Raw genomic sequence first — 19,161 nt, forward strand, 5'->3', positions numbered from 1 at the left:
GTCAGCAACATGCGGAAGATTACGCTAACGACTTTTCAATATGTATAACTTAGATTAATTTACCGTTGAACTTTGTAATTATTATTAAGGATTCTACTACTTAAGCCAATTTTATATTTGTTCTTTTCCCTGAATTTTGCTCTATAGTACTAGGAAATATGAAATGTTATTCAATAGTTATATAATAGAGCAACACTGATAGAGAGGGCGAGTATGTGCACAAGTCAAATTCAAGTAATTTTTAAAAAATAATAAGGGTGGAGTCTGACTTATAACCTACTTTTTACCGTGATTTCAAACCATAGTAGGCCTACCTAATTTAATTACAGATAGGCCTATACTTTCTTTTCACCGATGGGCCTATATTATTATCTAATAATATGATCATATCATTATTCTGATTGATTACATTGCATTGATGATTATAACATTAATAATTATAATTATAATACAAGGCTGGCCAACATTTGAATTTACACAATACGCTTAATCGACTACGATTAGATAAAATCACAGATGAAACTATTATTGTGATAAGTTAAAAATGAAATTTAAACTATAGTTGACCTCATAATTTATTGTCTGTACGGCGCTCTATGTATTTACCAGCTATCAGCTACCAGCGATTATAACGTCATTTATAGTTTCTAAGAAAGCTTAACAGACCATGATGCAAAAATGGCCCCGGATGTTGCGTCATCAAGTGTTATTTTTGTAAGTGAAATAAAGATTATGTTTTATTTTAAAAAGAATTTTTGTTATCATTCTACATCTATTTTTATCCAAATAACATTCTGTACGATTTTGTTGTTTCTCGGAATTATAGCTATATGTCGTCTGCACAATCACAGACTATAATTTCTATGTATTTTTCAAAACTGTAACAGGCTGAAAAGAATATAACAATATTGAAACTTCTAGAGCATGACGCCCACAGAAAAGGTGACGAATTAGTAATTCTAATCTTTTTAATGTATGCCTGTAATGTCATGACATTGATCGTATTAAGACGAAATATAAGCTCATTAGCATATTACGAAAGACAATTTAATCACCGAATAAATTTCGAAACATATTAGTCATCAAAAGATGATTATCAATATGCACATTTTATAAATGTTTTAATGTTTTTAATGTATTATGTCAATTACAGGTGGTTTTTCATGATCATCATGTTGTTTATGAAAAAGTCATTAATAAATATGTCGTCATCATTATCTAAGATGCAACAGGATTCACAACTTAAGGATGATGGCCACCCAGTCGCTATAATATTAAAACTTCATAAAAAATACAACCACAAATTAATGAAGTGACTTTTGTACGGCAATTGTTATCCGGCTTTAGCTTTTATAGTGCTACCTGAAGGAATAGCAGTTCTGTCTTGTAATCTGTTATTTCACCTTTTAACACGCGATCAAGAAGATTAGTATCTAGTCCGGTGTGAGGAAGTAAAAGCATCAACCATCGGGCGATCAGTATTATAAGGTTAAGAAGTGCTTTTGTTTTACGACAATAATGTCGAGTGGAGTATTAAATATGTATCATCTTTGTAAACATTAGTTGTCTCGTGAGGAGAAGAGAAAAGTAATACAAAATCAAGATTCACCTTTCTTAATATCATCAATTATGGATTGCTATAATGCATGTATCCGCGTAAACATGCATTATTAAATGCTAGGCCTACGCTTGGTCGTTAAGCTGATGTTAAAAGTGAATGATGAGGTTTGGAAGTAGTTACACGGCCGACAGGAACACTGCTTTTATACTGTCATTTGAAAAACTAAACACGTACAATGTTTGTTCGTTTATTATATTTATTAATTGTGTTATTCAATGTGTTTCAGTCGGGGGAAACTAACCAAGGTGGCAATTCAACAGGTAGGTCGTTTTGTATTCGTATCAAAGGTGTCGGTGGAAAGTGACGTCCACATTCGCCGTCTGTGAATAAGAGAACACGACGCTCAGTAAAGATTGTTGTTGTTGCCACAAATAATACTTGCTGATCAATTTGAAGTTATAAGAATGTATTTACTGTGGTTACCTTAAGATCCTAAAACATGATTGGCAATTTAAACATGTTTCTTCTGCAGCATTCTGCACCGAGTCTTTTGTTAATCATGATGCTTTCATAAATAGTAGGCTAAGACCCAATGATAATGTTATCATCTTAGTCAGAGTAATTATCATAATAAACTTCATAAAATCAGATAGTAAAATCGACGCATGTATACAGTTAGAGATTACGTTCTCATTTTGGGACATAACTCATAAAAAAAATCAATCTCAACTATATTTTTAGATTCTTTGTTTTTTTTTTGGACGTAAATAGCATTTTCTTCCCTTGTTATGATATTATTATGATTTACATTTCGTTACCCACCTATATCAGAACATTCAATTTTTTCCATCCATCTACCCGTTATTTTTCACCCATCCATCTATCAGAACGCACCCACCCACATTCGATTGTTCCCATCCATCTTTTCAGCAACCATAATATATCATATTATTCTTGGGTTATTATTCGATATACGGCGAAACGAGAGTGGGTGCAGTGGCGTAACGCAGAGGCCTGAGGCCCCTGGCTTAGGAACCCCAAGTGGCCCCTCCAACGCTGGAAGTCTCGGGTATTTTTCGATATATTTTAATGCCTGTTTTTCCTCTGGACACTGCTGCTCAGGGCCCCCCCCCCCCCCCACAAGATACGGGGTCCCTGGGTGGTTTAGCCAGAGTGAGCAGTCACTGTGTGTGTGGGTTGGTGGGTGTTTGGGGAGGGAAACAGTCCTGAAATATAATCTGTTATAACCAAATGGATGTCCATTATAGTGTTTGTTGAAGTCTGTAATGTTAGTTTGATATTCAAAACCTACAATAACAGTGTAAAATATTGGGGCCGTCGTTTATTTGTTTAATACTTCCAAAATTCGAACTCCACCTTTTCACGATAACATCCTGTTCGTATATACTTGGGTCATGTGGAAGGTAATCATTGCAGACGTGGATTACCGGTGTAGGCCTACTTATCGTTCGCCATCTCAAATAACTGGAAATGATGTTATCATATGCTCGTGTTATAGAATATAGATATTACTAGGCCTATAGTTCAATGACAAGGAAGAGTAATGATTAAAAGCGGAAAAAAATCCAATAATTTCCTTTATTTCGAATAGTAGGCCTACATCCATATACAAAACATACAAAACAAAAAGAGAAAAATATTTCATCAGGAAATTAACAATAGCAACTTCCACAAAAACAACATAAAATATCCTAAAATATCAATTTGCACCAAAGCTGATGTAGGTTGGATTGTGGAAGTACATTAACTTTGGTTTTAACTAGACTATTGTCTAATAATGAAATTAGGGAAGATTCCAAGGTTTATTTAAATTCAGAATATTTGTTCAAGGAATAAAAATAGTATAATTTTTTTCTTTTTACATTTTTTTTATTACAGAATCAATTATTATTTATTAAAATCGCACAAATTGTAAATCAACCACTTTTTAAAATATTATTTTTTCATATTTTATATAGGTTGTGGAATATCGTTCTTTGAGTGCGATGATAATGAGTGCATTCAACCAGAAGAAGCATGCAATATGCATTTTGATTGTGACGATTATTCAGACGAAAAATACTGTAATTGTACCAAAGAACAGTTTAAATGCAGCCTTCCATCAGCTATGTGTATCTCGTTGCTATGGAAATGCGATGGCGAGAGAGACTGTAATGATAATAGCGACGAAATCGGCTGCCCCTGCGCTTCCGATCAATTTCGCTGCACGGACAATTTCTGTATCGCCAACCAGTTACGTTGTGACGGGGTAGATAACTGTGCGGACAGATCAGACGAGTCAAGCTGCAGTCTGTGTTCAGGAAACGCTGTGTTGTGCCCTGACGGTATGTGTCATACAGACGGATGTGACAAAACGGACCAAGTTGTATGTGCAGATGACGAGTTTCTTTGTAAAGGAGATCAGAATGTATGTATTAGTGACAATGAAGTATGCGAGAATATCGCATACTGTTCCAATAACGTCGACGAGTTCAAGAAATACAAATGCGGATGTGGCGTCGATGCGTTTACATGTGGTAACGGATTTTGTATTTCAAATGATCATCGGTGCAACAAAAAAGTCGACTGTAGTGATAACTCTGACGAGTTGAACTGCTGTTTCGACGAGAACCAAGTTCGATGCGATGACGGTCGATGCATGGACATAGACGCGGCGTGCGATTCGGACTGTACGCCTGTTATTGGTACACTGGCCCAACTGTGCGGGACGTGTCCAGAAGACGAGTTTCAGTGTCACGAGAGTAAAGAGTGTATACACAAGAATGATGTTTGCAACGGGCATGATAATTGCGTCGATTCATCTGACGAAGCAGATTGTAATACTAATAGACTATGTCCAAACAATTACAGGTGCGAAAGTGAGGATAAATGTTATGAGGAATTGCAAATTTGTGACGGCATTAATGATTGCAGTGACGGTACGGATGAGAACGAGTGCAAGTATGCTTACACCTGTCCAGGTGATGGTAGAAAGTTACGGAAATATTTTGTATGTGATGGAAAAACCCAATGCATGGATGGCTCAGATGAACAGCAGGATTGTACCTTCGAGTGTTTTAAAGGAAATGAAATACAACGGAGCTTTGTATGTGATGGACATTACGATTGCTTAAACAGAAATGACGAGCGGAATTGCTCCTGTCACGGTAGCGGTCGCTGCCCAAACGGACTTTGCATGGGTAATGCAAAATGCGATGGACACGTCTTCTGCGAAAAAAGTAGTTATGATGAAAAGAACTGTCCGTGCATTGACTCAGAATTCACGTGCGATAACGGCATCTGCATCGACGAGACATTCGTTTGTGATGGTAGCGGTCAATGCCCAGATTTCTCTGATGAAAATACTCATAACTGCAGTTGTAAAGATTCAAAAGATTTCAAGTGTTCGAATGGAATGTGTATCCCTCGGCATAGAATATGCGATGGCCATCAACAATGTCCTGACGGCGGTGATGAAAAACATTGCGACTGCTTTGATAACCAATTTAAGTGCAATGATGGAACATGTATTAAGAAAAGTTGGGTGTGCGATCACCGTACGAATTGTCCCGATGGCTCTGACGAAACTGACTGCGGATGTACGGCTAACGAATTTACGTGCGCAGATGGTAGCTGCATCGGAAACCGGTTTGTATGTAACGGCAGAGTAGATTGCCATGCTGATTCATCGGATGAATTCAACTGCACGTGTAGCACAGGAGAGTATCGTTGTAACGATGGCCAATGCGTCGACAATCGACTGACGTGCGACGGAACCATGGATTGTACAGACGGCACCGATGAACACGACTGCAGTTGCTCCGATTCTGAATTTGACTGTGGAGATGGCGAGTGTGTCCTACTAGCGCATAAATGTAACGGCCGGGTTGACTGTTCAAATGAAGCTGACGAGTCTAACTGTACATGTGAGGCAAACGAGTTTCATTGTCATAATGGACAGTGTGTTGCTGGCGCGTTTGTGTGTGACGCGTTTTATGACTGTGAAGATAAAAGTGATGAAGCCAGCTGCAAATGTAAGGCTTCAGAATGCAGGAGTTCAGATCGGATCTGCGTCGCCTCGAATAGCAGTAACGCGTGTAACTTCATCGTGCAGAAAAAAAGTAAATATTCTTTTTTTTTTCTATTATTTATGATAGCCATCGATTATTGATGAATTTTCGATTATAGACAGATTAAGGCTATCGAACAAGCATTGTAATATACTGTATTGTATATGTATATATATTTACTGTTATCTTTTTCAAGGATATAAAGTTTTTGAATTGAATTTAATTGAAGGCGACATAAATTGTTAGATCTGCGCATGTCTTCAAACCCTGTCCATCTCTTCCACAAAAAAATCGATTGATTAGACATGCGCAGATTACCGTCCATGATGCATCTTTTGATTTTTGTTTTGCAATCTAGGCCTATATCTATCATTGATAATCGTCAGAGCTTAAGAACTGTTTATTGTTTATTTTCAGGTCCAACCGATAGTACTACACCTGATTCTGTTGATATAACTGCCATTAAGAATAAGGACTTCAAGATTAAGCCATACATATTTTTAACAATCGGCTTGTTCATTCTTCTGATACTTGTCATAGTCACTCACAAACCTATTATGGTTTCAATCAAAGGAAAGTTTATTGGTAAGAGACAGAGATTATAGAAGGTGTCAGTGCCTTTCCTTGGTTATAAACATCAAATGAGGTTGAGGGGATCAGCCGCTGGTAACTGTTCACAATGCTTTTATATTGGTATTTTAAAAAAACCCGACTGCTATATCCTTGTAGTATAATATATACTTTATCATTTAAAGTATTATAAAAAAAAAACTGACTAAAACGCCACCAATAGCATTAAAAAGACTAGCGAGAATATTCAAAATTTAAGATATTCTTATTAATTGTAAACAAGGCCATATACATGGCTGAATCGCGTGCTCAAATTTGAGTTAGTGTTTACCGACCGACCAACCAACCGACCGACATAGTGAGCTGTAGAGTCTACTAAAAATACTAAAAATACACAAACCAATCATTACTTTCTTTAAATAATGCAAACGCTAAGATTTTATGATGCATGAATAATATGGACATTGGACTGAAATTATGCACCACGTATAATTAAGGCAATACTGCTTAACATAAACATCATCTTAAATAATGTTGACGTAGTTACTAATATTCATTAGTTTAATGTATAAATAAATAGAGAAGTGTGTGGAAAGCTATATTTCATGTAATTCATCTTAGCAATCTGGTAACCTTACCTTATGATAATAGTCACACACTAATGTGTATTATACGAACATTTTGACATCTATTACAAAGTTCTTTAAAATGATATTAAACAAAGATACGCTAGTAGGAGATAGAGATGTTTTGCGTAAGAGTATTTTAAAAATAGAAAACTGTTATTTATGGAAAACAAAACTGTGACGACGATCGGCACAGAGATTTGATTTTTGTTTTTTTTTGTAATCGAATGAGCGGTATTTTTTATTATGTAATGTTCGAGAATATTCCCTGATTTTATGAAGTTTCTTTTTCCTTAAGATAATTTTGTATGCTGCCTCCTGTAAGTAGTCAACATTGAGTTTACTGGTGGTTGGGAAAAGAAATAAATAAAAACATTTTGTGACAAAGATTTCAATCAATCAATCAATCTTTTTGTTTTAACAGAGAAGCCTCCAAAAGTAGCAGATCGGCGAATTATATCTTCGCCAGTTCGAGACCATAGCTACACAGAACATGAAATCAATCGAAGATGTTTGCAGAGTGGGGAAAGGTTAGGCCATGGAAAGTTTGGTGTTGTACACAAAGGCATTCTGCGTTTATCGAAAGACAATCTCGTTCAGGTTGCAGTCAAAAGCATTGGCGGTAAGTTGCCGCATATTCCTCGCCTCGTTGCAGCAAGCCAAAACAACCCAGATACATGTTTCATGTTGTTCTTGTTGCAGCAAGCCAAAACAACCCATATACATGTTTTATGTTGTTCTTGTTGCAGCAAGCCAAAGCAACCCAGATACATTTTTTATTGTCTTGTTGCAGCAAGCCAAAACAACCCAGATACATGTTTCATGTTGTTCTTGCTGCAGCAAGCCAAAACAACCCAGATACATGTTTCATGTTGTTCTTGTTGCAGCAAGCCAAAACAACCCAGATACATGTTTCATGTTGTTCTTGTTGCAGCAAGCCAAAACAACCCAGATACATGTTTCATGTTGTTCTTGTTGCAGCAAGCCAAAACAACCCAGATACATGTTTCATGTTGTTCTTGTTGCAGCAAGCCAAAGCAACCTAGATACATGTTTCATGTTGTTCTTGTTGCAGCAAGCCAAAACAACCCAGATACATGTTTCATTTTGTTCTTGTGGCAGCAAGCCAAAGCAACCCAGATACATTTTTTATTGTCTTGTTGCAGCAAGCCAAAACAACCCAGATACATGTTTCATGTTGTTCTTGTTGCAGCAAGCCAAAACAACCCATATACATGTTTTATGTTGTTCTTGTTGCAGCAAGCCAAAGCAACCCAGATACATTTTTTATTGTCTTGTTGCAGCAAGCCAAAACAACCCAGATACATGTTTCATGTTTTTCTTGTTGCAGCAAGCCAAAGCAACCCAGATACATTTTTTATTGTCTTGTTGCAGCAAGCCAAAACAACCCAGATACATGTTTCATGTTGTTCTTGCTGCAGCAAGCCAAAACAACCCAGATACATGTTTCATGTTCTTGCTGCAGCAAGCCAAAACAACCCAGATACATGTTTCATGTTTTTCTTGCTGCAGCAAGCCAAAACAACCCAGATACATGTTTCATGTTGTTTTTGTTGCAGAAAGCCAAAGCAACCCAGATACATGTTTCATGTTGTTCTTGCTGCAGCAAGCCATAACAACCCAGTTCTTGCTGCAGAAATTTATAAACTTTTTTATGTTTATAGTTACAGCAAGCCAGGAACAAAAAGAGGATTTTGTTGATGAAATTAAATTATTACTTAATATTGGAAAACATCCGAATATAATATCAGTTATTGGTTGCTGTATGTCATCAGAACCATATTTGCTGATTACCGAACTAATGAAGTACGGTGACCTGTTAAGATTTCTTAGAACGTGTAGACAGGTAAGTCTTTTCCTGTGAAATAATTGTCACAGTTTTCTTTTTATCAAAATATGTTTTATGAAACGACCACGATACATTGATATCATTTATTTCACAAATGTTATTTCACAGCCTATTGATTCACTGGGTTTCGATATTTCAGATTTATTAGTGTGTAATTTAAAAGAAAAAATATTCTTCTCAATTATTTAAATTAGTCAATTATTGTGTTTTTATTGACATTTCGAGTTAATTCGTTTCCATTAACTTATAATCTTAACTTCATTTATAATTTATAACCTAATTAAAATTCGAAGAGTAATTAGTTGAATAGCCCGAATGACACTATCAATTACTTTAATACATGTAATATAATGCTTTTATATTTATGATCGTACAGTGCATGTAGTATTTATCCTTTTGTATTTTTAATACTGTACAAGTAATTATCTTCTAAAATTATGAATATTGTTCATTATGTGTTGTGCCTGCTAACATTACGAACATTCATTCTTATAAGAATGGTTAAAACATTGAAATTCTGTAAGTCTTGAAGCAGTTCACTCTGTGAGGAGTTAAAATCGTTAGCTAGACTGAGTAGACTTTCCAGAGTGGACCAAAAGGTAAACTCCTCAAAAGTCTAATGGGGGGGGGGGGGGAGGGGGGGGGGATGTGTCACATTTTAACATTAAGATAGAATATCGGCTAGGAGCATGACAAATGTATAAATAAAGAATGCTTGCTTCTGTTACTACTTTATTGATTTGTTTTACTTTTTAGGTTGTTGAAGAACAAGGGGTTTATGTAGACGATCCGATTTATTGTCTTAAGGAAACTGATATGTATAACATAGCAAGACAAGTGGCAAAGGCAATGGTAAGTATGTCGTTAGGCTCAGAGGCTGAAATGATCCTCTCCTTTCTAAAATGCATTATATGGTTTCAGTATTGTGTATTCTCTGCCCAATGTGACACGTGCTAAGGAAAACACTTACACTTTGTCAAAGATTGACTTAAGTGAAATACTTCACTCGAGTGTGATTGGTGAACACGGCCACAGGTTCCCATTAACGTCTGCGGAGCTCTTTCAGTGAAACATTGCTTTAGTTTCCACTAGGACGTAACTCAAGGACGTAAGCATACCGCAAGTAATTTGACTAATCAGAATTGCAATGGATTTTCCGAACTGTCGCTTGTCTTGGTAAACTCACTTGCGCTTTCGTCATACGTTGCGTCCCAGTGGAAACCAAGCCAAATCAGTTTGTTTTAAGACCTGTTTCCACATTGACCACCAAATCGAGTAGTGTGAAACCTCTAAGAATTCACAAATTAGGCCAGATATAAAGAGCTTTCTAAATAACCTTTCCTAACTGCTTTAAAAAATAGTTCACGTCATCAATAATTGAACTTTGACACGACGCTTGCACTTTGACGATTGCATTGCTAGCGTGTGCGGATGTTATTGTATTAATCTTAATTAAATATGTATATTGTCAAAAACTACTACGTTTAATATTTAACCTTGAGTTTACCGTGAAAAAACAATTAATTAATACAATGATTAATTTATTTTCTCAGAATTATTTATCAAAAACCCGGTACTACCATGGAGATTTAGCCGCACGAAACATACTAGTGGGCGAGAACTTGACAGTAAAAGTGTCTGATTTTGGCCTTGCTAATGATATTTACCTGCGGGGGTACAAACGACTTGCTCCTGAGAGAAAACGACCCATTGCCTGGGTTTCGCTTGAAACTATTCGAGAAGGATTGTGTACTATACAAAGTGACGTGTAAGTCAGAATTGTTTTTTTCTTTTGGTTCAATAAATTTGATATTGGCTCAGTAACGTACTTTGTAATATAAGCAAATATGTTGATTGGAGATATATACCCATATAGATACAATATATAAATATGTACTGTACCACATCCGTGCCACGGGACGATTATAAATTTGTCTATAAACTTTGGGAAAAAATATATTTAATAATAAAAAATAGAACATTAAATTCAATGCAAATTCGTTATTACTATATTAGAATTGAAGAAAGTCAACCATATGCTATATATTGAAATAGGGCCTACCTAATAAATTAGTCCGATTTTTGTGAAGATTTGTTTGTTTTTGTTTCAACAAATATAATATATTAAGTGGAAAAGGCGACCTCTGAAGGTTAATATTTCCCGGATGTCATACTAGTGCAAATTTTGATTTCTAAGGGCGGATGCGGGATGAATGGATGAGATCACAGAAGTTAAGTGATCACGTTCGGAAAGACAATTTCCGGAAGTAGTATTCAGGAAGTGTAGAATTCGACCTTTATTTAAGATAATACTTTTCAGGGCACTGTTTGAGACATTGCGACAAAAATCTATATAAGAACAATTTCAACACGAGGTTGATAAGATTAAATACGAGTTTATACAACATTTCAGGTCTTACTAGGATACAACTCAATGACCTGCGCACAAGTCAAGATTTTGATCAATCGCCAGCAACGAATGATTATAGCTTTGTGATTGGTCAACTAATGTGTTGTGTTTAAGATTTTAAGTACTTGGTGGGAGGATGAATTCCCCATTGTGGGAGTATGGCTATCGGTAGTATAAAACACAATGGCTGATAAGACGTCCGCACATTATAGCGTGCATAAAACAATACTATTGGTTTACCAAGGTGGTTACCAAGGTGGACGTAGGTTCCGGCCACATATGCCGAATGACCCTGAAAATGGGATGTTCGATTTAAATTTCTTTTGAGGTTAAATTGTTAACTATACTATGGTCCTCTAAAGAATACAATGCTGTGGAACGATCAACAGACCCACACGAATTAAGAATAATATGTCGTCGGTCTACAATTTAACCACAAACCTGTGTCGATGACTAATTACATTACATAACTTAGGTCATCCGCAAATCGGAGGCTCCATGTGTGATTATTCGTGTGACACGCGAGGGCCGGTAAAAAAAGAAAAAACTAAAAACAAATGAACTCATCGAATCGCCTCTATAAAATTAACTCTATGAATAAATCCTATAATGTTGTTTTTTTCAGGTGGTCATTCGGCGTTGTATTGTACGAAATCATGACGTTAGGCTCGCCTCCTTACCCAGACATCGCACTTAGTGACCTGACTGACAAACTCAAGAGTGGGTACCGTATGCCGCAACCAACACAATGTCCACGTGAAGTGTAAGTGTTTCTACGGTGAATTATTACGGACGGCCGCTCATACATTAATAAAATAACTTTTTAATTTCCTTATACGCGCCCCGTAAAAACGGATGTATTTCCGACGCTATGACGCCAGACATGTCGCTTTATGAAGTATTTCTTCGGTGCTTTAATTTTTACGATAGAATTTATTTACTTTATTTTAAGTAAATGGTGAGATGACCACGATAGTGTATCTATTCATGAACAAACAGCTGGTTAATGGCAGCTATAATTACGTTGAAATATTTTTATGTATTTGTTTTTGCACGGGAAAAATGTGTACCCACATAGCTCATGCATTTTCGGTTTTTCACCCCGACGTTTTGGGCGCACGAAGATATGTTGGCATAAGCAAAAAGTCACTTCTTCATGACGTCATTTCCTAAAAAATGTCTAGAGATAGAAACGGTTGGCATAAGCATTCTTGACGTCATCCCTAAAAAAATAGAAACGTCAATGTCAATGTACTGTACTTTCAAAGTAACTCATCACATTCACATAGTTTTGACGTCAATGTTTGCATGACAAATGTAATGCTTAGCATTCTTTAAAGCTGTCTATGCACCTGGTCCGGCATGTATCATATTGAAAGATTCAAGATATAATTTCAATTTTAATACATGTGAAAGTACAGTTTCTTCACAACTAAATGTTATACTCACTGACAGTGCTACCATACAAGCGCCGTTTAAGTCAACATCAACATTTTTAGAGGGGCGTACGTCATAGGCCTGCATTTTTAATAGGCCTACGTATGGTTCATGATACCTTACATAATTGCCATAGAAGTAGGTATACATTATAGGTCCCACAGCAATTTACGTTTCATTAAATTCCAGACATTTAATTGCGTTATTTGAAACAGATTATAAACAAATCAACAAATCGAAAATATTTTAAATGGTATTTTTATATCAGCTACGCACGCATCGTCGCAATGAGATACGGGTAATAATATGCATGCAATAACGGCCAAGTTCCGATGACCAGTCGCGACAAAATTGTGTCAACTTTAAAATAATTTGTAGGCCTAACTTAATTTCAGTGGTGTATTTCAGATTCACTAAATTGGCTTTACCTAATCAAACGCAACACACACTTTACAGATAGCCAAGCGCAACATACATTACACTTAACAGTTTAACACAGAATAAATCGTGCCTCTGTTTATATCATTTTCCCATTATTAACTGATTAATAAAGTATAAAGTTGCATCAATAAAGCATTATATTACATTAATATTATAGTAAACAATACAGTACACATGTGGAAAAAACATCATCATCATGTTCCGAATAACAATTGATCAATTATCGATTGAAATCGATAAACCGATAATAAATTCAAATTACTGAAGATAATTTATCAATCATTTATTTATATCGATGAAATAGGTAAATAAAAACAGCCGAAGTTAATTTGTCGCTGAATCAATTAATAACTTATGAGCCTAAAAATGAAACCTCTTTTTCAGGTACGAAGTGATGACGAAATGCTGGAAAGCCTTTCCATCTCAAAGACCAACATTTGCTGAGTTGTATTCGACCTTTGACCTCATGCTCCAAAAGCTTGCATTTGTAGATACTCAGTATGTAACATTTACTGAATCTGATGCAAGTACAAGTGATCAGATGGTTAAAAAACGACATCAAAGTGAATCTGTTGAAAGTTGAATTATTCTGAATCAAATCGGCACGTTTATATGCTGTGCCTAGATTATGGCTGATACAAAATAGTCAACATGCTAGCACACACTTCGCGCGCATCATCTACAGTAGGCCTACTATAATATACCTCTCTCAGCTGCAGTGATGTCACAGAGAGGAGGTGGTAGATATGCGCTCAACAGAAACATGTTTATGATAGCCTAGTTCATTTTTCGAAAGTTCATTTTGCACATTCCAGTATTTTGCCATTTGAACGTAATTGCACTAAGCAACATTTACATACAATGTTTCCAGTTTATTTAAGGTCACGTATAGGCCAGATTTGAAATTAATGTTTGTAATGTTTTTATAAATATTATTATACTGTTTATCTACGAAATTACTATAATATATTTTTTATCGTAAACAAAAAGAAGTTTGTTGGTTTCAACATGTATTTGAAGACAATGTAAGTAGATGTGAGTAGGGAGTTGTTTTTAAAATTGATTTAATATTAACTTAATATTCCACGCCTGTTCCTTTTCCTAATAATAGAAACGTGTAGTTACCAGATATTACGTAACGGTGTGTTAGGAAATAATCTGTATTTTGAAATGGTTCTTAGGCCTTCCGTTATTTCACTAAATTTCACCATTATACCAATCTTGTTTCGACGACCATGACTTATATACATTTGTGTTGTAATTTAATTATACAAGAACATAAAAAAATATATATATGCTACTTTTTCTGGCTGTTTTACTTTTATCGTTTTGATTTTGCTTTTGTTAATTTTATTTGTATCTCCATTGAGATCCAGCCACCGATACCCACAGCATTGTCATTTTGTCAGTGCTTATTTTATTTGTATCTCCATTGAGATCCAGCCACTGATACCCACAGCATTGTCATTTTTTCAGTGCTTATTTTATTTTGTATCTCCATTGAGATTCAGCCACTGATACCCACAGCATTGTCATTTTTTCAGTAATTTGCCTTTGGATTTATATATAATATTCACTTACAATTTCGAACTAAAAACCGTGACGTATTCAGTGACGTAATACAGGTAATTAAATGTACTTTAAATGCCAAAACACTACTACATTCCCTTTCAGTACAAATATTTTACCCGGTTTTTGGTACTGTATCTACAAACATGGTACAATATTATAGTCGATTCCGTGATATAGCGTCACATGTAAGTCCCATGTGAAATATGTATCATGATGAGTATTTTAAGATAATCGGTTATTATGTATACTTGATTTTTAAATATAATATAGCTAATGTTTACCGCAATGCTTTCCTTAATGTTAATTGTTCAACATTTCCACGTTTTTTGTATTTTCAATGTAATTTATGATATTGCTTTAAATAAAAATAAATCACTATCTTGTTAAAAATATGTATGTTCTATGAAAATAAATATAGTCTTTATCGTCTTTGAGGCAGTAGCACTCTTTTTAAAAGAAAGTGAATCCTATAAGAAATCTCAACCATGCTGATGCTTCTGAAAATAAATTTATTTAATTTCTTAACAATATAATAATTATTATTAAGGAAACGAACACATAAGCTAGACGGGGATTTTCGCGCCGTGCCTTTAGGCAGATATATTCAAGAGGACGGAAGGAAACTGTATCACGTGGAAGCTTATAGACCTAGTTTACTAAGGCTGAAAAATTGATGTTTTAAAGTCGAACTAGGCATGCGCAAACCCCAAGGCACGACTGAGAGAAGAGAGTCTATGAGATGTATGCTGACAGTAATCTGTAAGACCTGTTCAATAAACAATGTTTTCGTTTTATTTTATTTTTATTATTTTGGCTGCAACGTAGTTAATTAAATAATTGTTGATTTATTTAAAGAATTGTTTGAGTGAGTGAGTAGTTTGTCAGCGACTGGGAAATTAGAAATTTATTCATGGGTCACTACGACCACCTTTACTGAATATACAGTGCTTTAGCTTAACAGTTTAGGATTATATTTTATGTTCTGTAGTAGGCCATGACTTTGTTCAGTTCAGGCTATATTTATTTAGTTACACAAAATAATTACTACTGATTTTTAAACCAAAAAAAATTGATAATAAATCGTTATTTCTTAAATTAACAAATAGAAAATTTTTAAAAAGCATTATTTAATGATTAAAGAATAATAATTAAGATTGTTACGTCAACAAGTTTGAGTGGCGTTGTTTGTGGAAGGTTATGATGAATTATAATTAACTAGATGGTACGCTCGCTTCGCTCGCGTACCATCTAGGTCGTGTCCACAGATGGTTCACGAATACACAGTAATTTCAGCGTCAAAAAACTGGCGATTTCAAATGTACGTACCGCAGGACTATAAATACATTGTCGTTTTCAGAAACGAATAAATAGACACGATAATTAATGTAGTCAACTAAAATTAGCACACTGGGAATTAGGCCTACTTCCGAAGGAGAAACTTGTCAAAATGAGTCCAAAAAACTAAAACTGTCCCTGTTATAGTCGATTGAAATAGTAAAGTACATGTAACGATACACCACTACGACGTTTATATTTTTTATAATTACTAATTAATACAATAAACAGTAACCACATTCACAGTAAGAAAATTTCGATTCAAATGGCGACCAAAAATGGTTATTACGTACAGTATTTACAATATTGTCAAAGTATTGCAATGCTGTATCTCAGTTTTAAGTTTATTCTCAAAGGGCCCATAAATTTACCTACTTGTGTTAAACCATGGAGGGCTCATAAATTTACCTACAAACTGGGAGTCTGAGAGATTGGAATGTTCCATTCATTGCAAATCAATACATTTGTATAAACGTATATTAAATCTATCAAAATAGTATTTTTTCAGAAAATCGGCCTGTCTTCAACATTATGATACTGTACTCGAGCTGCTCAAGCGGTTTTCAGCTATTAAAAACAATTATCGTAGGAGGAGATAGGAAAATGCGAAGCATCCTCGTATATTGTGTGCAGGTATTTTTTAAGAGGACATCCATTAGACAGTGTATACTACGGTCGGAAAACACCCCTATTTGGGGCAAATCGTTCAACCTAAATTCGTTTTAATTGTCAATAACTAATTATCTAACTCAATTTAATTAGTAAACAGGGTTACATCTGGTGGTTTAAATCAGTACCGAGATTCTAACCAACTTTATATACCATCGAGTAAACATTCTAGAAATAACGCGCGATTTACCGAATTTTGCCCTTACGTAAATTTATATATAGATATAGCTATGTTCACATTCTTAATTTAACTTAAAGTAAATATAACGTAGATTAAACTAAATAGTTGCAAAGTTAAAACCAATCAAACATTTTTTTAATAGATATTCACTGTCCTTAAACCCAGGCATAGAGTAAAGCCTGTTTTCCTGTCAACGTTAGTCGACGCTATCGTTAACAATATTCGGCGATCTTCTTAAAATTTTAAATTTACAGGAAAAGGTACTCGCTACCGTTATCATTTCAACTTGATCGTTTTCTAACGATCGTCGTTGAACTGGTAACGATCAACGACGATAGCGTCGAATAACGTCGACAGGAAAACAGGCTTAAGAGGTGAATGACATTACATAACGATTGTTTTTTACATTTCATTTTTAAGCATGATGGAATTTATTTTTCTAATTAATGTTGTCAATAATGTGATTATAACATTCAAATCCTGTTTCCTACGTAATCAATATTTTATTTATGAATATTAATCGGCCTACCATAATAAATTCCGAGAAACTTTCAGGATGTTTACTTACACTGGTTATATATATACATTATTTACAGTATTCTATTTTTTACTCTTTTGGTACTCTGAAAGTCATTTGCACCTCTTTCCTGGTCGCGCGTGTTATTTTGTGGATCTTGACCTTCTTGTTTTAATCAAATTTACAGAGAAACACGGTAAATTGATTGATTGATTGATTGATTGATTGATTTACTGTTATTGACTACTACCAGGATTGCCAATTACTACAATAATGTGCCGATTTAAATGTCTAAAATGTTTATTCTATATTAGTACATCGTGTTTTAACTATTCCAGTATTTGAATATAGTAAGTAAATAAAAATACACAAATACAGTTCAGACTTCCAAGAGCCTCTGTTGAATTATATAACAGAATGTTGTTAATAGTTAATTTGATTAATTGCTTTTTCATATTATTATATAGTACTACCTGTAACCTCCACTTTAAATGTTAATTTCTAAAAATATGGTTTTCAAATTACGATATATAGGCCTATATATATATTTTTTAGTGATCTTTTAAAATTATAATAAATGATTTCAGAGAGTTTTCTATCACTAAATTCACAAATACACTGTAATTTACATTTGCTGTCATTGAGAACAAAACTAAGTGTTTACATACAAAAATAATGTTTTCCTACTGTGTTACCGTATGTTGATATTATATATATACTTCAAAACATAGGGAGAGAGATTGATCTTAAATGAAAGACTGTTTGATTGTCTGGTGCAGCTAGGTAAACTGTATGTTCCTAGATTTATATACGGCATCTTCATGTCACACAGGAATAAAATAAGCCCACCCCTTTGTTTTTCAAGATTGGAATACGTTTTAATAATTTGATCGATTCTCGTTTAATGACTGCTGAGCTTTCATTTAAGATCAATCTCTCTCCCTATGTTTTGAAGTTCAGTAAGTTTTACAAGATCGTAATTATAACCTAAGGTGTAGGTGTCATGAAATAGGTGTGGTTGTTCAAAGGGTGTTGTTGTCCTAGGGGCATAGCAGTTGGACTAGAGGGTAGTTGTCCTAGGAGGGTAGTTGTCTTAGAGGGTAGTTGTTTTAGGGGGTAGTTGTCCTAGGGGGTAGTTGTCCGGGTGGGAGTTGTCCTAAGGGGGTATTTGTCCTAGAGGGTAGTTGTCCTAAGAGGTAGTTGTCCGGGTGGAAGTTGTCCTAAGGGGGTAGTTGTCCTATGGGGTAATTGTCCGGGTGGTAGTTGTCCTAGGGGGTCATTGTCCGGGTGGTAGTTGTCCAGGTGGTAATTGTCCAGGGGGTAGTTGTCCGGATACGTGTGTGTACTCATATCTTTCTGAGTGTGCGCAGAATTGTATTAACCCTATCTTTTTACTCGATAGTCACGTGATGCGTCGCGATTTACGTAATAAGAACTATTGAATAATCGGGAGGAGTATCCTACACCCCCAATGCTAAGCCTCCATTTCCTACCTCCGAAGGACGACCACCTAGTCGACAGTCATGAAACATTAATTACTGTATCTTCTATAAATTTATCTTTTTTTTCTCTATTTTATATAGTTCATATTTTCTTAGCTATAACTACGAACCATCGTAAAATGCCCGATGAAGTGAAGCTTTTTGAAAGCTTGGGTAGTTACTTATTTGGTATTTGTAATTCAACCTAAAATAGTTTGTTTCATGACGTAACGCAATGACGTTACGAACGCCAAGGAAGTAGTTTGACTGATTATTATATCAAAAATGTCCGCTTCCGATTGTTTTAGTTACTGCGTGTACGTTGCGTCATATTATTAAGTACCGTAACTTCAAATTTAGCCATTGCCTAATTAAGGTATGATTTAAACATGTATGGTATATTGTTTAATAATAATGATAA

The 19,161-nt window shown here is 35.1% G+C and overlaps 1 protein-coding gene across 1 annotated transcript; it reads left to right on the forward strand.

Moving 5' to 3' along the window:
* The first annotated feature begins 1,353 nt into the window (after positions 1-1,353).
* Positions 1,354-14,941, forward strand: LOC144835298 (uncharacterized). Its single transcript, XM_078690378.1, has 9 exons — positions 1,354-1,881; positions 3,541-5,682; positions 6,049-6,216; positions 7,252-7,449; positions 8,513-8,694; positions 9,454-9,549; positions 10,251-10,465; positions 11,733-11,870; positions 13,370-14,941. Exons 1-9 carry the CDS (start codon positions 1,797-1,799, stop codon positions 13,566-13,568), a joined length of 3,423 nt encoding a protein of 1,140 aa, XP_078546504.1. The 5' UTR covers positions 1,354-1,796; the 3' UTR covers positions 13,569-14,941.
* The last annotated feature ends 4,220 nt before the right edge of the window (positions 14,942-19,161 follow it).

Source organism: Antedon bifida, chromosome 2 (assembly GCF_963402885.1).
Source record: "Antedon bifida chromosome 2, ecAntBifi1.1, whole genome shotgun sequence".
NCBI classification, from domain to species: domain Eukaryota; kingdom Metazoa; phylum Echinodermata; class Crinoidea; order Comatulida; family Antedonidae; genus Antedon; species Antedon bifida.

Coding starts and splice junctions, on each gene's coding strand:
- LOC144835298 (XM_078690378.1), top strand. CDS start 1,797: ATGTTTGTTCGTTTATTATATTTATTAATTGTGTTATTCAATGTGTTT. Junction 7,450..8,512: donor TGCAGTCAAAAGCATTGGCG/GTAAGTTGCCGC, acceptor TTATGTTTATAG/TTACAGCAAGCCAGGAACAA. Junction 11,871..13,369: donor ACACAATGTCCACGTGAAGT/GTAAGTGTTTCT, acceptor CCTCTTTTTCAG/GTACGAAGTGATGACGAAAT.